The sequence below is a fragment of the Chiloscyllium punctatum genome, chromosome 8, assembly GCF_047496795.1.
Source record: "Chiloscyllium punctatum isolate Juve2018m chromosome 8, sChiPun1.3, whole genome shotgun sequence".
In the NCBI taxonomy this organism is placed as follows: Eukaryota; Metazoa; Chordata; class Chondrichthyes; order Orectolobiformes; family Hemiscylliidae; genus Chiloscyllium; species Chiloscyllium punctatum.
In genome coordinates this window covers 77,075,089-77,097,688 of record NC_092746.1, presented here as the reverse complement: position 1 = coordinate 77,097,688, position 22,600 = coordinate 77,075,089, and the positions used below count along the sequence as shown (strand labels likewise).

The following is a 22,600-nucleotide window of genomic DNA, read 5'->3' as shown; positions in this document are numbered from 1 at the left end:
TGACACTGTGGCCTCTGGTCTGGAGGTCTAGTTTGTGCATTACCCCTTCAGCTGGACTTCCAAGTTCCTGCCTATCAAACAGGGCAATAATTTCTCCCTGGATGCCATGTCGACGCCAAATGTTAGGAACCATTGGACTGACAGTGCCTGTCCAGATGCACTATGACCTTTCACAGATGCCACGGTTGAATGGGAAGGCAGTGGCCCTTTGGATATCTGGTGACTGAGAAGTTATTTAAGGAATTAAGTGTTGTAAGATGGAGATAGTGTCAGAGCTGAGGAATAGTAAGTAGTTACTGAGGTGTGGTTGGTAAGATACAAATCTTACTGGGCAAGATTCCCTCCAAAAAACATGATGCAATTGCACTAGCCAACAAAACACAAGATTCATCCCTATATTTCAGTAAAAAACTATAACATGGTTAGTAATCATTGAACATAGAACATAGAACATCGAAAAGTACAGGACAGAACAGGCCCTTTGGCCCACAATGATTTCAGCAAAAACATTCAAATAGTGAGAGGTGAAATTTGAGAAGCAGATTACCCTAAACTTTGAATATGTGCCGATTCAATTAGTAAAACAACAATGTAAATGTGCTACTGTAACTATGCTTTGAAAAATAATAGCAACTTTTTTTTTTAGTTTCGCTTTGCAAGTTGTGCAGACAAACTTCTAATGGTGCTTGGTAGTGTTGCTGCTTTAATTCACGGAGCTGGCATGCCTCTCATGGTCATCGTATTTGGACAGATGACGGACAGCTTTGTACACCATGAAATTGCACAAAACCTGTCAGGTAAATGCTCAACTTTACTAAGAGTGGTTACTTTTCCTGTTCACATGATGTAACTAGACAGCAACCTCTTTCTGTGCTCTACATGGAAGAGAAAATGACTGAGGTTTTACTGTAGTCCTAACAATGTACTGCTGCTGATGGGAGAGGTGCTGCTCGTCTCATTGAGATTTAATACATTATAATTTAACCTCAGTCTATACCTAGGACAAGTTTATTTCTCTAGATGTTCCATTATTCTGTGCAACTGATAATTTATTTAAAATGTATTGGTGCAACTCCTTATTTTGACATGTACCAGAAGACATACTAACATTAACATTATTTCATTGTTTACAGGATTTAAAGTCACTTGTGTTTTATTTTGTGGTTCTTTATACAACATAAATTTGTCAAAGAGTTTTAGCTTTTTTTTTAGATGACTGCAGGATTATTTTTTATACTAAGATTTCTAGTTACTGTTGTTTTTGATGGTGCTAAAAATGCACTGCCAAGTCTTAAGATTTTTCAAGGTCTTAAATTTAGTATTCTATGGTTTTGGCCAGCATGTATGCACAGTCAGCCCAATGCATCAATGAAACACTCATCCCACTGAGTGAAGTCCTACAAAATCCTGCCATGTAACTCAAAGTGGGGACAGCAGCTTGCTGACTGCTTTACCCATTTGTTGTGCAACTTCTTCGGAACAATGTTCCTGCATGACCTATGATCACCATTCCTACTCAACACTTGGCATTGGCAAACCAGTGGCCTCAACATGTCATCAAGCCTACTTTTGGATCAACTGTCACCCCTCCACTTCAGCCTTTTAACACTTTACTTTGGAGCTTGTGGATATCTTGGATTGATATGCTGCAGCCAAGTCACAGGGACACCCACACAACTCATCTGCACAGGCTACATTCTGTGGTTCTTAGCTTGCTTGCAGTGCTTGCTTGTTTTGCCATTACATAGAGGTTGCCAGCCTCTGCATACTACACGTTGCTTTTTTAGTGTACAGTCGCTGACTTTTCATTTTCAAATATTTACAGATTTAAGGAGAAAGAAGCCATCAGTGAGACAGCACACCAACATTGCATGGTGCTACAGAGTGTTTTGTAGTGAAGCCTCTCAAGATATTCAGTAGGAATCCTGGGGAATCTCCTTTTGATCTTCAGTTGTTGAGAAATATTTCAGTGTGTGTGCAGATTGCTAAGTCATAGTCCTGATTTCTGAGCCTGCACTATGGCTGGCCTTATTAGCTTGAAAGACTCGGGCATCATTCCCCAGGGCCTTTGGGCCTAGGGGGTGTGGTGATCATGATCATGGTGGTCATGATCATGTCTTTGGAGGCTCCTTTGTGACACATCAAGCATGGCATTGATAACATTGGTGGACTTCTCCATCCTTCAGTCCAGCTTACCAAGTGCCTTTGTCAAAACTGCCGGCTGCTCCTATGGCAGTCTGTGCACATTGATGAAGTCATTAATGATCAAGAAAAGGGATTTTCTTGTGTCTGGTCTCCGGCAATCCTCTGAGTACCAGAGTCAACAGTGTGATGCTGGAAAAGCACAGCAGGTCAGGCAGCATCTGGGGAGCAGGAGAAGCAATGACTCAGGCATAAGCCCCTCATCAGGAATGAGGCATATGGACCTGGGAGCTGAGAGATAAAAGGGAGGAGGATGGGGTTGGGGGGAAGGTAGCTGAGAATGTAATAGGTAGGGGAGAAGGTGATAGGTCGGAGAGGAGGGTGGTGGATATAGATGGAAAGGACAATGGATAGGTCAAGAGGATGGTGCTGAGTTTGAGGCTTAGGACTGGGATAAGGTGGAGGGGGAGGAGAGATGAGGAAGCTGGTGAAATCTATGTTAATCCTGCATTGTTGCAGGCTCCCAAGGCGGAAGAGGAGGCATTCTTCCTTCAGGCATTGGGTGATTAGGGTTTGGCAATGGAGAAGGCCCAGAACCTGCAGGTCCTTGGTGGAGTGGGAGGGGGAGTTCAAGTGTTCAGCCAGAGGGTGGTGAGGTTGGTTGGTATGGATATCCCAGGGATGTTCTCCGAAACTATCCACAAATTGGCATTCTATCTCCTCCAATGTAGAGGAGACCGAAATGTCGATTCTCCTGCTCCTTGGATGCTGCCTGATCTGTTGTGCTTTTCCAGCAGCACACGCTCGACTCTGATCTCCAGCATTGGAGTCCTCACTTTCTCCTAGTTGATTCCACTCTGAGTATCAGAGACTCAGGTATTTTATTTCCTCTCCCAGCTGCAGAGGCACACCAGTGATGTGCTGACCAGATTGTGTACCAGAGTCTAATCTAGACCCATCTAATCTAGATCGAGGACCCAGCAAGGTGAAAGTCACCTGAGTTGGTGGAGGGTTCAGGTGACAGTCTTACTGGCGCATACTCTGGGGTTGGGGTTGGGGTTGGGGTTTCACTGACTTCCTCCTCAGGTGAATTAACTGCATTATGACACAAAAGGTAGATTAGGAAAATATTGGTCAAGTTACAGTTAGTTGCTAACAGCCAGCAGAGTGCTTTTAAACTGTGGTGGAGCTGTCAGGGAACTATGTTCCATTGTTTCTGTATTCATAAACAGGTCTTTTCCATTCCACAAAATGTAAATTAAAGACATTTGCAAGGCAGCAGCTTCCAAACCAGAAGTCAACACATCCACAAGCTGATTGGATTACGTGGACCATCTGAGCGTGAACTGTGACAGGGTTCTCATCCACCAACATTGGCAACTCATTCCCCTGCTCCCAGGACTTAATTTGGACTACATCAAGGAAGATAAACAACCTGTCATTTATCTTCCTAAATTATCAAGTTGCCTATCAAGTTGCATGTTAGGTACCATCTGCTTGTCCCAACAATATTAATAAGGCTCAGTATTTAAATATGTGTCTTAGACCACCCGGTTAAAGTGAAAACGTCATGCATTTCACATTTTAAAAAAGGTCTAAAGCAACAAAACTAAGTGCCATGAGTCTTTCTTTGTTCCTAGAATATGGGTATTATGGGAAGGCCAACGTTTGTTGCCCATCCTAATTGCCTTGGGGAATATGTTTATGAATTTCTTGAACCATTGTTATCCATAAGGTGTAGCTACACCCGCTGTACTGTTGGAGATTGGGGGATTGATTGGGAGGTGGGGACTAGATTCATTTAGCTCAGTTGGCTGGACAGTTGACTTGCCAAGCAGTGGGGGTTCAATCCTCACACTGTTTGAGGCTACCCTGAAGGACTCTCCTTCTGAACCTCTCCCCTTGTCAGAGGTGTGGTGGCCCTCAGGTTAAATTACCACGAGTTATCTCTCTAATAGTAGAGTAGTCCTGAGGAAGTGGTGGATGTGGGTACAGTTACAATGTTTAAAAGACCTTTGGATGGATACATGAAGGGGTATTGGCCAGGAGCAGGCAGGTGGGACTAGTTTAGTTTGGAATTATGTTTGGCATTGATTGGTTGGACTGAAGGATCTGTTTTTATGCTGCATGACTATGACTGTGATGACTTGACTTGATTGGGATAGAGATTTGGCCCAGCCATGATGGAAAATTTATAATATACTTCCAAATTGGGAATGACTTGCTGGTGGAGAAGGTTACTTGTCCCTACTGGCCTTGTACTTTATGTTGCCTGGGACTTAGTGCATATGTAGATAGGTGCTTCATTATCTGTGCTGAACATTACAGTCATCAGTGCATTTCTGCAGATCTAACCTTCTGCTGTTGGGAAGGTCATTAATGAATCTGCTAAAGATGACTGCAAGTTGATTACTGTCCTGAAGAACTGCTATGACAGCCTAGCGTTAGGATGATTCTCAGCTAGAGTTGAGAATCACCTTTTTTATGATAATAACCAACATCGTGTGCACACTGCAACCTTGTTAATTCCTTTCAATATTTTTACAATATCACATACAGTGGAGAGGAAGGCAACCGTTGTATCAGGTGATTCAACTTAGATGTGACCATAACCAACATAGCTGTCATTACGTGACCTGTATTGTGTGCAGACGTGACAGGAAATAATGTGGTTTGATTTTTGGGTCAAGTTCTGCTTGTAAAATTACACAACACACTCACCAAAATAGGTGCTTTTGGCCTGTCTAACAAAAGTTAAACAGTAAAGGTTCCCCGTTCACTCCCTAATCTGTACTATGTTCATTAACTTCAGACAGAATGAAGATAAAGGAACCAGAATAAACTCTAGCTATCTGGGTTAGAAAGAAGAAAATTATGAAACCTACTCCTCCAGCAACCGTCAGCCACCACTTCTCCAATAAGAAGTTCCCAGCTCAGATCTCAGCTCAGCTTAAACGTTTCAACCACGTTAAGTCAGAAATTTACAGAGTCAGCACTATTTCATAGCACTGAATTGCTGCTCTGTCATATCTCTAGAATGAGAAAAATGTGGCTAGGATGTGGGAGCTGTGAGAAAAGTATCTGGATTTGTAGGGATGACACCAGGGGATGAAGAATAATCTAATTCAATGAATCCTCTCTCCTATCTAAGGATACAACTGATGTTCATTCCAATGATTCCAGTGGAACTAAATTTAGCAGATTCGATAAAAGGTGCATTATTTGCTACGCCAAATTACTGCTCAGTCATTAAAGGTGTACATTTAGCCCAACACAAATTGGGAAAATGGGAACCCAATTGAGATTTTCAACATTACTGATGTACGTGAAACAGTAAAACAACTACATTTCTTTCACTAGTCAGTAAGAACTGGCCATAAATTTAGAATTGTTAAAGTAAGTAAGAGACAGGCAGTCAAACAGTTCTTTTTTACACCCAGCTTTATTGGAAAATGGGATGTTACAGCAGTTCTTGAAGCTGATTTAGTTAAGATAATGAAAAGAAAATCTTAGACTTGAAATTTTCTTGGCGTTCTCCAGTTAGGTGATGTAACTTTGAGCATGGGTCCAAACACCATTGAAATACCTCACTGAGGTTCCAGTGACCTACCATCAAAGTTACTGTAATAAATAGGAAAGTCACTGAGGAACATTGTGGAAGATGACAGTGAAATAGAACCTCAGCGGGGTGTCTGCGTGCTTGGAAGATTCTCCATCCATGTGTCAAAGAGACAGCATATTATGCAAGTATGAGAGAGAAGGACTGAGTCTGCTCATAGTTTCAAGACAGTTGACATTTTTTTGAGAATAAGGGTGCAACCTGATGTTATACAAGTTCGAGTAGGATGTCCTAATCCACTGATTTTATACCACATATACTTTCAGTGTTCGGTGTGAAGCAAAGTTGTTTTTGATAATGATACTGCTGTGTATAAATGCACCCAGAGATTGATCTCCTTTAATTTTGAAGATCTTCAAAAATTGAACTTTTTCAAACACTGATATTAGTTCTGTGCTGAACGTTACAGTCATCAGTGCACTTCTGCAGATCTAACCTTCTGCTGTTGGGAAGGTCATTAATGAATCTGCTAAAGATACTGCAAGTTGATTACTGTCCTGAAGAACTGCTGGCCTCCTTTTTAATCGAGTTAGTAATCTACAGAGATTAGTAGCAGGTTAATGAGTGAAACATAATTAAATTTAGGTCATCTGTTTCTGTTACAAATTAACGAGAAATGTTGGAAAAAAACTGGTGCTCTTGGAGGTCAATCTGGATAGAGGCGGTGATTGGCTGGAAGGGGACATGTCATTGACAGTAACCTACATTCTGTCAGTGTAGTGTTGCACTATGCCCAGCTAGGGCCCTTTTAAGGCTGCTATGTTCATGGCAGTACTTGCTGCCAAAGGGTAAAACAGCCTTGAGGTCAAGGACCTTTTAATAATCATTTGGCCCCTTGCTGTTTCTGGTCCCTGATGTATTGTATTTTTATAAATAGGTGTTCAGGTCAAAGAGTGTGAAATTCTTTCTCCCCAGATCAAATCGATCAATGCCTGACAAATAGAAACCATGCAGATGTATTTCAAAGCTGCAAGGGAGATGTTTAATGATCATAAATATAGTAAATGCTCTCAAAGTATCTCTTGATCTCAGAGCCAGTTACCTTTTTGTTTGGTACACTCTATGAAACTGACTTCAAGTCAGGTTTATGGGCTTCTCCATAATATAACTAGCCTGAGCATTGCTCCAAGGGCTGCTTAAATCTCCAGAGGAAAAAGAAGAGTAAGACGAAAGGCAATAACCCTTCACAGATTAATGACGACTGACATTTTAAAACTGTAGGAACAGGAGTGGGTCATTTTGCCCTACAGGTCTGTACTTTCGTGTAGGCCAATCATGGCTGACCTGTGAACCGACTCCAAATAATTACAGACAAAAACAGAAATTGTTGGATTAGTTCAGCCAGTCTGGCGCCATCTGTAGAAAGAAATCAGAGTTAATATTTTGGATTGAGAGACCCTTTCACAGAATTCCTTACCTTTGTCCCATATCCCTTAATATAATTCACTAACAAAAATCTATCTTGAGCATTGCTGATAAAAGACACATTTTGTTGTAGCTTTTTGGCTTGCACTCATTAAGGCAACTTACAAAATACCAATTCACAGGGAAAAACCAACATTTACGCTGTATAAGGGGAAAGCACTGATTGGTTGGCAAGTCGACTCATGTTGGTAGAAGCATGGCCAGTTAATGGTGATTGACAGTTAACTGCCAGGCTTTATTTAAATTTTAAACTAGAATTAGCAAGTTTTGAGAAGATTTTTGCTCACATTTGAGGTTCTGGACGTAGCTTTGCTCGCTGTTCATGAAAATGAGCCTTCCAGCTCAGTGAGCAAGCCTACATTTAAACTAGAATGTTTGACACTGATTTCTCAGGACACCACCTTGACCAATGAACCAGCAAATGTGTTGATGGGCTGAATGCCCTATTCCTGCTTCTGTTTTCTATGTTTCTATGTTTAAATCATCAGCTGCCTCCATTCCTGTGTCATTTTGGCGAAACAGCTCTCTGAAACCCTAGTTGTACAGATTTGATCACGTATGAGCAGGTAATCCAGTGGATTAATTTAGAAAACCAGAAATGCTCTTGCAGAGGTAAGGGATCTCTTTCTGAGAAATGTTTGAGGGAGGTAGGTTGCTCTTTGATTGAGATTTTTAAAAAAAACCCTTTTGAAGAGATTAGGCAGCTCTTTGGAAGAGGCCAGCTGTTTTTAGGACTGTTAAGAGTAGACTTTGTGTATGTTTTAAAAATGTATCATGGAAAATCAAGCTGTCAAAGGGACCTGTCAGTACTGTCAAGGCATCAAGATCTTTCAATCTTTTAAGTAAAAACGTCTCCTTGAAGAAAATCAATTGTTTTCTATGTAACTCTTTCTGTGAACATAAGCCTGCAGATGTCATCACCCGGTTTGTTATGGAATATTGAGTTTAAAAAAGATCCAATACTACCTTGCATTTCTGAATTTGATTGACTGTGGTTTTGAATGTTTTGATGTGGGACTATGAATTCACATGGTTCTTGAATGAAAGAAGTATTTTTATAAACCTTTATTAAACTGAATATTTTTTTAAAGACTGTTTTTGTAGCGAACACCATTGCTAGATGAAACACTGAGTATGCATGTACAAAACTGGAGTGTTGAGTTTAAGCTCACATCTTGCAGCAAAACTCCATGTATTGCAAATAAATATAAATAAGGTCACCGGGGCCAAATCAGCTGCAATATGTTTGGAAGGAATTCTTTTGAGTAGCCTTCAATGTGCTGACTGTGTTTGCAATTTTGTATGGACTAATTTTACTGCATTTTAATAGACCCTATAAATTTTATGGCCATTCACCTCCATTCAGTGATTGTGATTCTTGTTCTGCTATTTTTAATTCTGCTGTAATCAGTCTGACTCATTGAAATTAAATGAGTGAATCATTGACATTAAAGTCCATTAAACTTTTATTTAACATGTGTTACTTTTGGCTTCCAACTTCTTGAAAGTGCATCGAAAGCTTTTACATTTGTTGGTTGCCACAATAATTCCTGTTCCTGTCACTTGTTGCTGCTACTGTGTTGCAAGTGCACCGGATCACGCACAGAGGCTATTTTTTAATGGTTGCATCACATCTTTTGCATTGGGAACATACACTTTTTAAGTCTTTTAATGGGACATGTGTTGCTGGCAAGGCCAGCATTTGTTGCTCATCCCTAATTTCTCTCAATCCAAGGGACTTGCTGGGCCATTTCAGAGTACAGTTAAGACGCAATCCCATTGTTGTGGATTTGGAGTCACATGTAGGGTAGAACAGGTAAGAACAGCTGAATTTCCTTCCCTAAAGAAGATGAATGAACCAGACGATTTTTCATAACAATTAGGAATAGTTTCATGAACACAGAGGCTAGTTTTGTATTTCACGTTTTAGTTCATTTGAATGTAAATTTCACTAGCTGCAATTTTAAATTTTGAAACATATCTCCAAGTCTGGGGTTCTGGATAACTAGTCCAGTTACCATTACATGACCATGTCCACTCATTAAATGTAGTAAGTGCATTTTAATGAATGAGTGTATTTCACTGAAGTCTGCAATGTCTTTACTTTATTTAATTGATTTTATTTTAATCATCTGTACATGGGTCTAAAGTCTGTCCAAGGTAGGCACTGATTAGATAATAGGTAAGTTGGCATCATAGATGACAGAGACATCAGATCAGTTTCTCTTCCAATTACATCTTCTTGCAGTTCTTGTATAATTTGCTCCTTTCGGAGTGCAGACAAAGAATGCTGTTGCTTATGCAGTGAGCAAGTCAGTCTGCTGCAAGTGTTTTTTTGCAACATTATGGACATGCTGAACTGCATTGTCAGGGACAGGCCTTTCCCCAAGATGTTTTCCTTTTGTGTATCCTCATTTTTCCATAATGGTTTCACAAGTTGCATTTCTTTCCTTGAGCTGAACATTGTTTTAGATTAGGTTAGATTAGATTATTTACAGTGTGTGTAAAAGGAGCATTTCCATGATGTGAGCGTACTATTTGAAGGTGTCTGATGGTGTTGAGATTGCTGAGATATCTTATTGAGAATAAAAAAGGAGCTCATAAAATCCAACATGTTCCCTTATGTTGCTCTTGAAAAGAAAAATATTTTGTGCACTGCTTTGGACCACCAATGTATTTTTGCTTTTCACCATTTAATAAGTAGACCTTGACCCTTTTCTGATTTTATTATTTTCAGGGCTAAATTAGGTGGCCTCATATTTGCTTACATTTAATCTATTTGCCAGAATTTTATTCATTCACTTACTCTACAGTATCAGTATCATCGTAATTTTGTGTTTCTACTTAAAGTGTGAACACTCTTTAAATCATTCACAAATGTGTATATAAGCTTTCCTTCCCATCATTTAAGTTATTTAATAAATGCAATAAACAACTCCGATCCCAACACAGGACACAACATATCACATCCTGCCATTTGGAGCACCAGCCCTTTCTTCCTGTTCGCTGTCTCTATTTTAAAACAAATTTGTTCATGGAATTTGGGTACCATGGACTCAGCTTGCATTTACTGCCCATCCCTAGTTGCACACTGCGCAGTTAGAAGTCAGCCATCTTATTGTGGGTCTGGAGTCACAGGTAGGCCAGACCAGATAAGAATGGCAGATTTCCTTCCTGAAGAGCTTCAGTGAACCAGAAAGGTTTCTATGACAATTATCAGGGGTTGCATAGTTGTCATTGAACTTGATTTTAATTCCAGATTTCCAAATTAAATTCCTAACCAGGTCAACAATTTGCTCTCAAATCCACAAGTCCCATTTAGTTCACATTATGAGAGACTGAGCAGACAGTGAATCCCACACTCGTACCATCATCAGTTTAATTGTCTTTTTTTCTGGATTATTCATGAATGATTTTTCTGATTATCTGAATTTGAATTTGTCTTGTTTGTTGTCATCTCATGATCATTTGGAGGTAATCTATTTGTTTTTTCATAACTTTGCCCTTCAGTGTACAAAATGTCTGCATAGAGTTCCATCAAATTTCAGTTTATAATTAGCCAAACTGTCACGGCATCTTTTGATATTGCAGAGCTTGGGAAGAGTCATTAATGCTTGTTGGTATCTTGGTTAAATCAGATCAGTCAGACAGTGCAAGTCTTGGGTGGCCCTCCCAGGCCTTCATTCATGCAACAATACAAAAAGTCTACCTTTACAGTGACTACTCCAGCATTATGGCTGGCAGTGAGAGGTCATTTTGTCTATCTTTACAGAGGTGATGATGCAGCACAGCACAAACTAAATTCTCGGACAGTCTGAGTTACCCACGTGACAGTTCTGTGTAGTTTCCCCTTTCTTCTGAAAATGTTAGTTTGGTAGATTCACACTGGGCAGGACCTCTGGTGTCACAGAAAAATGACAATAATTGACAACATCCACAATGATTCATGAAGGCCTCAGTGACCTCAGGGCATAAAGAATGATTCAAAACAGACTATGAATAGCCTAAGAACATTTGGGAATATTGTTGTTTTTACATTCAGGTGGCCGATCTGAAAAGGCTGCACCTAGCAAACCAGAATGCCAGATCTCATATGTGTCCATGTGTGTGAGCACACAAGACAACAAAGACTATTGATGATTAGGCTGCTGTTGTACTTTATGTTCTAAGCTTTAGAAAGCATTCAGAAAAGCAAAAGACTCTAAAATCCTTTGCAAGTGACACCTATTAAATTGTGCCTGTATTGTTTGTGGCATCTTTCAAACAGCCATGAGAGGATAAAAAGCTGCTTTGGTGTTTCGATGCGTTCCAGGCCTCCATCCTGGCAAAACTGAGAAACAAAATCAAGATTAACCTTTTGATGGAGGAGCTCCCAGGGCTTCTGTGGTGGGGTTGGTAACAGACTGGACATCCTCATGTTAACCCCTCCACCCAGCAGATATCGTGTTATTGGATTGGATGGGTGGTGGGGAGCAAGCACCAGAGATATGCCTGTGATTGCACAATTAATAAGTTGATATTTGCTCATTGACTCCTCAAATCGTGGCAAGTGCAAAATATTAGACAGTGTGAACATGGTCATCATGGACTGTGGATTTTGGACTTGAAATTTCTTGTGATAGTTGAGTTAGTTTAACAACTCTAAAAATTTATTTAACAAATTAACCAATAACTGCAAATGATCCCTTCAGTCAGAGCACCTTATAATTATTGATCCTGTTGACAGAACAGCTTCAACTAAATTGTTATTTACCTCCTGTATTATGTTGATGATAACAGCTCTAGCGAGGTCATCTGACTATATATCAGACTATAACTGACTTTATTCTGTACAATTTCACTTCTGCTTGTAACTTCTTGTCACAATTTGTTGCTAACCTTTTGCCACTGTAAAGATCACTGCTACAAAAGGAGACTACTGGAAGTTATAATTATAAATAGACAGTGTCACTCTTTCTTTCACTCCAATTCCCTCTCATCTCTCCTCTCTACTGTACTGTTGTCTTCTTGCATCATTAATGGTTTGATTAACTCTGGCTCAACCTAAAGATGCTGCTCAATCTAACAATGTATGTGTTTAAATCCAAAGAAGATTAACCTGTTATTTCAAAACTGGAAGCGCCGTTGCTTGCCTTATAGTTATCACTCAGGGAATTGGGTCCCTGGTTAACATTTGAGAAAACTGATTTGTATTTTGTTTCAAAAAAATTGTATGCTTGATATTTAATGATTAATGTACTTATATTGACAGCTTTTGGAGACCAGTATGTTCAAGTGAGTAGTAATGCTTCAGAGACATTAGAGGAACAGATGACAAGGTATGAAGTCTTAAAGCATACACAGTTGTATTACTTGCTACTTGATCTGTACATAGCTGCTGGTAACTCGATCCAGCTTTTCTAGTAATTACTTAAAAACTAGGTGTAGGTTTGCTCGCTGAGCTGGAAGGTTCATTTCCAGACGTTTCGTCACCCGACTAAGTACCATCTTCAGTGAGCCTTCGGGAGAAGCACTGTTGATAATCCCTGCTTTCTGTTTATGTTTTGGGTTTCTTTGGGTTGGTGACGTCATTTCCCATTCTTTTTCTCAGGGGGTGGTAGATGGGGTCAAACTCGATGTGTTTGTTGATAGACTTCCACTTGGAATGCCATGCTTCTAGGAATTTGCGTGAGTGTCTCTCTTTGGCTTGTCCTCGGATGGATGAGTTGTCTCAGTTGAAGTGTGTCCCTCCTTATCTGTATGTAAGGATACTAGTGAGAGAGGGTCATGTCGGTTTGTGGATAGTTGATGTTCATGTATTCTGGTGGCTAGTTTTGTGCCTGTTTGTCCAACGTAGTGTTTGTTACAGTTCTTGCACGGTATTTTGTAAATAACATTAGTTTTGCTTGTTGTCTGTATAAGGTCTTTCAAGTTCATTAGCGGCTGTTTTAGTGTGTTGGTGGGTTTGTGGACTACCATGATGCCAAGGGGTCTGAGTATTCTGGCAGTCATTTCCGTGATGTCTTTGATGCAGGGGAGAGTGGCTAGGGTTTCTGGACATATTTTGTCTACTTGTTTGGGTTTGTTGCTGAGAAATCTGTGGACTGTAATCGTTAGGTACCCATTCTTTTTGAATACCCTGTAAAGGTGATTTTCCTCTGCTCTGCATAGTTCCTATGTGCTGCAGTGTGTGGTGGCTCATTGAAATAATGTTCTGATGCACATAACTGAAGCTGTGTCAGAACATTATTTCATTGAGCCACCACACACTGCAACACATAGGAACTATGCAGAGCAGAGGAAAATCACCTTTACAGGGTATTCAAAAAGAATGGGTACCTAATGATTACAGTCCACAGATTTCTCAGCAACAAACCCAAACAAGTAGACAAAATTATGTCCAGAAACCCTAGCCACTCTCCCCTACATCAAAGACATCACGGAAATGACTGCCAGAATACTCAGACCCATTGGCATCATGGTAGCCTACAAACCAACGATATACCAAAACAGCCGCTAATGAACTTGAAAGACCTTATACAGACAACAAGCAAAACTAATGTTATTTACAAAGTACCGTGCAAGGACTGTAACAAACACTCCATTGGAAAACAGGCACAAAACTAGCCACTCGGATACATGAACATCAACTCGCTACAAACTGACATAACCCTCTCTCACTAGTATCCTCACATACAGATAAGGAAGGACACCACTTCGAATGGGACAACACATCCATCCTAGGACAAACAAAACAGACACGCACAAGAATTCCTAGAAGCATGGCATTCCAACCAGAATTCTATTGACAAACGTATCGAGTTAACCCCATCTAGTACACCTGAGGAAAAAAAAGGAAATGACATCACCACCCCAAAGAAACCCAAACATATAAATAGAAAGTAGGAATTATCAACAGTCTTCGCCCGGAGGCCCGCTGAGGATGTTACCTGGTAGGGTGACAAAACGTCTGGAAATGAATTTTCCAGCTCAGCGAGCAAACCTACATCCAGAACCTCAACCTAAGCTACAAATCTTTTCAAAGCTCACTTAAAAACTGAAAGGAATTGTAATAAAATATTTCGTTATGCACAGTTATGCACAAAAGTTAATATGTGAACATATTATACAAACAATGTCGTATTTACGAAGAAAGTTTTTTTGGACTAAATTTAAATTTAAAAGACTCACTTTAAAAGATTTTGGCATTGTTGGCTAGAGTAATGATCACAGATACAGAGTTTAAAAGGCAGGTATACAGCTAAATGTAGTATCTGGTTCTTTGGTGTAATGCATAGTACATTAGACTTTTGGTCACTGACAGCCAAGGTATGTAGACATCATGTAGGATTTATGTGATGCAGTGGTAATATTGTACCTCTAGGGCAGGAGATCATTATTTAAGTTACATCTGCTCTGGAGGTGTGTTAAAACATATATAGTTTGATGAAGTAGTTGGATAATTCAAACCAAACCACACAGAGAGGACTACCTCACCTCATAAATCTGTTAAAAGACATGTGACAAGGGGTATACCTTACCTTTCATCATCCAATCCCTTATAAAGGAGTGGTTAAATGAAATGGAATCCTTTTGCCCACTCTATGATTAACAAGTAGCAATTTATTTAACTAACTCCAACAGTGAACAAATTAACACATTTCCTAAGAAACTGAACACGTACTCTCTAACTAGTACCTATGCCCTAACTGAATTAAATTCTAATGGTATGCTGCTTCAATAACACAAGTTCCACTTGTATAAATCCAAGTAATAAGAATAATAAAGTAAAACTTAGTCGCTCAAAGTTCAAACAGAATGGAGCCTCCTGAAATTTCTATATCTTCTGTGTTTTCTTCTGTCCAAAATACCTTCTCAATAATTTTCTGATCTCAAGAATATTTGCTAGATGTGCCATATACCTTAATAGAAAGCTGCGTTTTTTCCTTTGAGAGCTGCAAAGTTCTTATCTCTTCAGATGGCAGTTGGCCCTCCCCTATCTGTCCAGTTTCCCCCAACTTTATACCTGTGGAGACATACTAATTTCTTTACAATCTGATTGGTCAAGCTGATTGGTCAACACCATCAGATTTAAATTTAATTGGTCCTTGGTCTCCAAGTGGTTTTTTGGCTGAATTTAAACTGTTGTCTGATGTTTCATTTCATGCACCTGCACTTTAACTTCTGTTCAAAATTCCATTTTAACTCTAAATCCTGAAAAGAACATCATCTTTTAAAGTGACAACGCAATGCTTTACAATTTTACCATTTTTACCACGATAATAGCCTTAGCTAAAAATACAAGTCCAGGATTTTTACCATTGCTACCTGAGTGGTAACAACCATTTCTTTGACCCTTTGAATAAGCTGCCCAATTTCCATTCATGAATTTACGGGCAAATTCTACAAAAGGGTGGTCAGTTATTCTGTGCCAATCAAGGTCCCACCCAGGCAACAAAGTTGAAAATTTCCACCAGGGGTGAGGTTGGTAATAATGATTGCAAAGTTATTGGTAATGCAAGTTAAAGAGGAATGAAATTACTAGCAATTGCTCGACTATTTGAAGTGCTATTTATTGAGTACGTACTGAAACCATGCTTCACTTTCAACAGAATATTTATCTTTTCCTGACTTGCAGATTTTCCTATTACTACGTGGGCTTAGGGGCAGCTGTTCTGGTTGCTGCCTATATCCAAGTTTCCTTCTGGTCATTAACTGCAGCAAGACAGACACAAAAGATAAGAAAGACATTTTTTCATTCATTGTTACGGCAGGAAATAGGATGGTTTGATGTAATTCAGATTGGCGAACTCAACACCCGTCTAACAGAGTAAGTGATCACAAATGCAGTCTTTAATACTCTGGTATCGAACTAAATATGTATGTGCTTTTATTTGACTCACTCTGCCATTAATATACAAACAGAACTTTAATTTCTCTTGTAGATTAATTTCAATCATTATTCTAATTAGTCAAATTTTTTGATTTTACTATGAAGCTTTAGTGCTTTTAAAGTAAAATATAGGATTACACTACAGTCGCTTGTAAATGTAGCATTTTGATTCAGATTAAGGCCTTCCTGTTTTTGTCCAACAATACCTTTTGGTCAAAAGTCAAAAAGGCACACTCTCCCCCCCCCCACCCCGATCCATTTGTGTTAGATTTCTCATTGTGATTGAGGCTTATTCTGGGATACCAAATAAACAAGGACAGTTCTGATCACCACACTACCAAAAGGATGTGGATGCTTTGGAGAGGGTACAGAAAAGGTTTACCAGGATATCGCTTGGTCATGGGGGATTTTAACTATGAAGAAAGGTTGGATGGTTTGTTTTCACTGGATTGCAGGTGGTTGAGGGTGACCTTTATAGAAGGTTTTAAAAATTGTGAATGGCATGGATAGAGTGGAAAGTATGAGGCTTTTTTCCCAGGGTGGAGGGGTCAGTTACTAGCGGACACAGGTTCAATGGGGAGAGGGGAGGATGTTTAAAAGAGATGTGCAAGGCACGTTTTTCACACGGGGTGATGAGTGCATGGTACACCCTGCTAGAAGAGGTGGTGGAAGCAGACACAAAAGCAGCATTCAAGAAACACCTGGATGAATAGGAAGGGAATAAAGGGAGACAGATCCTGTAAGTGAAGACAGACATTTTAGTGTGCGAGGGCAAAATGTGTCGGCACAGGTTTGGAGTGCTGAAAGGCCTGTTCCTGCGCTGTCTTGTTCTTTGTTCTAACTGAATTGAGATAAAATTTTGGTTTTACCAGCTAGTATGTAAAAGAATCTTCATTCGTTCCGCTAGACTGAATGAAGATTTTATTGGTTCATGTAATTCTGTAATTGTGACGCTTTTCTTAATTTCTTTCCTCCTTCTGATCTCCCGCCTTGCCAAGTTAAATATTTTGATTTCTAATATTTTAAAAGATTATTGAAAATGACCCTGTACTCCAGTTGCCTGCCATCTCAACACACCACAGTGTTCCCTGCCAACATCTCTGCCTTGGGTTTGCCACAGTGCTCCACTCCCAGTCCCCACACACTAGGCCTTGTCATCACAGTCTGCAGTCACAAACAACCCATTGTCAGCCACTAATAGACCCCATTAGCAACTATTCATTCCACCAGGCTGACCTTTACCCATTGCATTGTCTGCCCAACTGTTCTCTCTCTCTCTCTCTCTCTCTCTCTCTCTCTCTCTCTCTCTCTCTCTCTCTCTCTGGGCTCCATCTCCACCTGTCGTTTATTCCTTCCACCTTTTCCCCACCCCATCTTCAGCATATATACGAACCTTTTCCTGACTACAATCAGTTCTGAAGAAAGGTAACTGAAACATTAACTCTGCTTTCTCTTCACAGATGAAGCCAGATCTGCTGAGTTTTTCCAGCAATTTCTGTGTTTTTTTGTATAAATATTTTGTATAAATGTAGTATATCTGCTGTACTATTGCTCTTTATTTTCCCTGAATAACTGTGTATTTCAGTCAGGTCTGTTTCCTATATCAGTGCTGTTTCTCAGTTAAAAATGTTTGGGGAACATAAACATGAAAAGGTCATTATGCCCATCAAGCACATTTCTTCTACAGTTCAAGAATATTTGGTTTTGTTTGGGCTTCTTCTCAAATAAATTAAACACTCAAGGAATTATGGTCAAGTTTCCCCACATTCCGAAATGTTTACCACATTTTTGTAATTTAATCTTGTTCTGTTGTACCTGAAGATCTGCTTTAGCAGATTAATCTCAGCAATATTCTTGTATACATTTGAGGGTGCTTAAGATATGACTTTCTCAAACTATTAATAATTAGAAATTAGTCTTTGTTTTGACCATGGGAAACTGTGCACCCATACTGAACAAGCAGCATCCTTAAGGGTTTGTATAGATTTCTCTGTTTTAGAATTTTTAATATGATGGTGAAACACCACTTCCTGCTTGAGTCCCGTTAACATTGTGTCTCAAAGGCTATTTTATCAACCAGGTCCATATTTAAGTGGAAACTTCATTTTCATCATAAATATTTATCCAACATTTAAAGACAGTAAACAACTTTGCATCTTCTAACCTCAAGACTCAGTTGAGGTTTGTTAACTTGAATGTGTCTTCTAGCTCTGCACTCAAATGCAAAACATGCAAAAACAAACAGCAAAATACCAGCTGATCCATCACACCTCTCCAGTACAATCAAGTTTCAACTTGTGCATATCTTAAACCCCATTGCTCTTCACCACCCACGCATTAGCCCTGAAATCACCTGAGACAGTCAAGAAAATGTAAACTAATAGTCTGGGACAGTTTTCTTTGATCCGAAGGTGATCAAATGACTTGGGGAGACTAAGATGATTGGGGGCATAGATGCAATACTTAAGTCCCTTCTAAGTGTAAGCATGCATCAAGTAGGGACCATTTTGAACATGTCCATTGAATCTATGCTCACTGCACAAACAAGCAACTGGTTTCATAATCCCGACTCTCTATAAATAGAAGTGACTCCTAATATCTAACCTAATTCTATGTTTACATACTATTATTTACAAAAGTATTGAATGATTATTTTGCTTTAGTATACACCAAAGCTATATTAGAAGAAAAGACCAGAATTTGGGCAACATATTTCACATCTCCAGGAGAAAGAAAATTAAATCTACTAGATTTTAATGCCTTTTAGTTTTATACATGCTAAAAGAGGTCCTAGAGGCACTGTGGTGTAAATGTAACAATCATTGATAATTGATTTAGTCTCAGAAGACTGGAGAAAATAAATAAATAAACACAGCTAATAATATTCCTATACAACGAAAAGGGGATAAGACAAGTTCGGGGAAGTACAAATGACAGAATCATATTCAAGGATATAATAAAGTCAAAACTCTCAGCTAAAAGTATAGTAAAGAACAGTCACATGGATTCGTGAGGAGAAGGTCATGGTTAAAGTTTACTGAATTCTTTGAAGAAGCAATAGAAAGAGTAGACCACAGTAATGTAGTAGACCAATAAAATACATCACAGCACATTCATGACAAGGATGGCCAGGGGAAATGTGACAGCATGGTTAGCTAGCTGACTTAAACGAGAAAATAAAGAGCAAGGATAAAGGTAACTGCTCAGACTGTAAGGAAGTGAAAAAATATCATTCTACAGGGATCTATGCAGGGATTGGTTCAGTTCACAATTTACATGGACTAAAGAGGTGAACTTCATTGGTGAGGTGAAGGTGGCTGTCCTTGTCATCAAAGCAGCATTTGTTCAGATATTGCATTAAGAACCACCTTTGCCATTTGCTCTACAAGACATCTAATCTCCCTTACTCTCTCGTCTGTCTCTAGCCAACTAATCAACCTTATTCTTCCACTACCCACTGATCCCTTTTGTAACAGAATAAAACCAATCATGTTTCCAGTTTCACCTAAGACCCAGTCTCTGATAGCCCTTTGTGAGTGCATGGATAGTGGTTTGGAGCTTGGCCTCTGACCATAAACGAGCATTATCTTCTAATGGCAGCTTTGTGACAGAGGTTGAGGTGGTTTTTATCCTGGACTGTAGGTGATACAGGTTAAATATTTTCTGAAATAACTCCACAGAGGCCGATACCCCGTCACCAAGTCCTTCTTTATTTACAGGTGGAGAATCCTTGACAATGATCCAGCTCCCTCAGAGCCAGCTCTGAGTGTCAGGATGTCTGACACTGCTGTTTCTAACTGTTAGCCAAGGCTCCCTGATTGGGGCTGTTAATCTGGTCCAATCAGGGAACTCATATTCTATGAGGTCCACTTGACCAGCCTTGTTACAATCAAGCAGTTTCCTGCTTGTCCTGTAATGTAGCTCAACTTCAGAGGGAATCTTCATGGATGTGAAATGGAATGTTGCAGCGAAGAAGATGAAGAAGGGCATTAGTGCAATGACATAGCTCTTTGTTGTTGTACAGCAGGTGGAAGATGGTGAAGGATTTCTGATTTGAGAAAGGCGCTTCATAATTCTTCCTGGTTGATCCTGTCCTTGGCCTTTCTGAGGTCAGAGAACGGCATTTATATTTGTCTTGCTGTGAGGATCATGTCCACTTTTATTGAGTGTAGCTCAGGTTGATCCATTTTTTGCAGGGAGCTAGCAAAAGTCCAAGCATTTTTAAACAATGGGCCCCTTCAGATTGCGCCCAGTGGCTGGGGGTCATAGTAGTGGCTGCTGACGGTCTCCTGGAGGGATGGCCCTCAAGGATCACAGCTCGTCAACTGTTGATTTAGAAAAAGTGAAAACAAACTTACCAGGCCTTCCCTCTCACTGTCTCCAAGTTCAGATGGGCAGTTCCCACACCTTGTCCAGTGTGGGCCTTTTGATTGCTGAGTACTACAATACCTCCCACTGGCCCTTTAGCACTGAGGGCCTAGTTACTGACCCTGATTGGGCTGTGAGAGTCAGCTCTTTGGCCTTCAATTGACTATAGAATTGAAGATAGTGGTGGGCATGATTAAAGGATCATCTTGATTTAAAAACTCAGTTCAAATGTATCCCACTGTGACGTTTCATCAGAATGAGGAGAAATGCAGAACTAGAAAAGCAGGAGGTTGTTTCCTGCAGTTTTCTAATTTTCTTCACTTTATATTAAGATGGAAGCTATCCTGTCATTCACACACCCAAAGATTTTTTTTTGTTTATCCTTTTGTGAAATTTGGATGTTTATTGTCAGCATTTAGTGCTCATCCTGGATTACCCCTGAACAGAGTGGCTTTTTAGGCCATTTCAGAGGGAAGTGAATAGCAAATGATTATGAATCTGGAGTCACATGGCCAAACCAGGTCAGCACATTTTTTCCCTAAATGATGTCAGGGAACCACATAAGTGGTTTGAACAACTCATTGTTTCAAGGTCACCATTACCTTCAACATTTGCAGTTCCAGGTTTATTAATTGAATTTAATTTTAGCTAGCTGCTGTGGTAAGATATGAATCCGGGGCCTCTGAGATTCACATTTAAGGACGTTAGCACTGTCCTTGTCTTTCTTCGTCTGACTCATCACTTCTCCTTTTTGGCTTTACAAGATAAAACCTTTTATCATTTGATCCATCCTGCCCTCTCTGGGATTTTACAGATTTTCTGTTTGTTTTTCCCTGCTCAACGTAAATCCAAAAGTATCTCCTGGAACAGTTTCAGTCGCCTAAAGAGGTCATTGAAAGGAATTTTCCAGGTTTCTGTCCCATGATTGGCCTCGATTTTCTAGCTCCTCTCTCCCAGGAGAAAGCTTTAAGGTGAAGTGAGTATTTGATGACTAGGTTAATGGTTGATGCTCAGATTTTGAATAAGTGTCAGAGTTCAATTTAGATGTTACGTTCTGAGGATATCATCATCTTCCTCTGCCTTTGTGCATATCTCTTTGGACAGGAGTCCTCTCCCTGTCCCACAAATCCCTTTGTCCACTCCAAGACACACTCTCCACCTGGAACCCTCCCTCTGGCCTATGACCTGGACTCGACCTGTTCATTAAGAACTGTAAACTTGAATGTGGTCACCTTAATTTCTCTGCCCCTTCCCCACGTACATACACACACCACCACCCCCAACCAACAACCCATTTGAACCTATCATCTTCTGAACTCCATGCACTCCATACTCTCTGATCCAGTCCTGACTTAGTCATCAAGCCTGTGAACAAGGGTGGTGCTATTGTTGTCTGGGGGTTGCTGACCTCTATATTGTGGGGGCTGAGCACCAGCTCTTGGCCACCTCCTCCAGTTTCTCCCTGGATCATACCAAAACAATGTTCTGGGGAAGGGCCCCTGTAGCTGAAAGATTGACTCTGCTTTATTTCCTCAGATGCTGCCAGATCTGCTGAGTTTCTCCAGCACTTTGATTTTATTTGACCTTTTAGGCAAGTTTAATTTAAAGTAGGAATTTACTTTTAACCTAGCCAGAGAAAATAGCCAACCTGCTGGACATACAAAACAGACGAGGTAAAAGCAATGACTGCAGATGCTGGAAACCAGATTCTGGATTAGTGGTGCTGGAAGAGCACAGCAGTTCAGGCAGCATCCAAGTAGCTTCGAAATCGACGTTTCGGGCAAAGGCCCTTCATCAGGAATAAAGGCAGTGAGCCTGAAGCGTGGAGAGATAAGCTAGAGGAGGGTGGGGGTGGGGAGAAAGTAGCATAGAGTACAATGGGTGAGTGGGGGAGGGGATGAAGGTGATAGGTCAGGGAGGCGAGGGTGGAGTGGATAGGTGGAATAGGAGATAGGCAGGTAGGACAAGTCCGGACAAGTCATGGGGACAGTGCTGAGCTGGAAGTTTAGAACTAGGGTGAGGTGGGGGAAGGGGAAATGAGGAAGCTGTTGAAGTCCACATTGATGCCCTGGGGTTGAAGTGTTCCGAGGCGGAAGATGAGGCGTTCTTCCTCCAGGCAACAAGACGGGGAACCTATCAACAAAGACGCATACTCAAACTACTGGACCTGTGCC

At 40.2% G+C, this 22,600-nt stretch overlaps 1 protein-coding gene across 2 annotated transcripts in view; it reads left to right on the top strand.

The window, feature by feature from the left end:
• Window positions 1–22,600, top strand: part of abcb4 (ATP-binding cassette, sub-family B (MDR/TAP), member 4) — a 132,094-nt gene that overhangs the window by 17,683 nt on the left and 91,811 nt on the right. For both annotated transcript variants that reach the window (XM_072575845.1, XM_072575843.1), the window contains exons 4-6: window positions 647–797; window positions 12,438–12,504; window positions 15,804–15,995. In XM_072575845.1, the coding sequence (XP_072431946.1) occupies window positions 647–797; window positions 12,438–12,504; window positions 15,804–15,995 (410 nt within the window). The remainder of the gene's footprint in view (window positions 1–646; window positions 798–12,437; window positions 12,505–15,803; window positions 15,996–22,600) is intronic.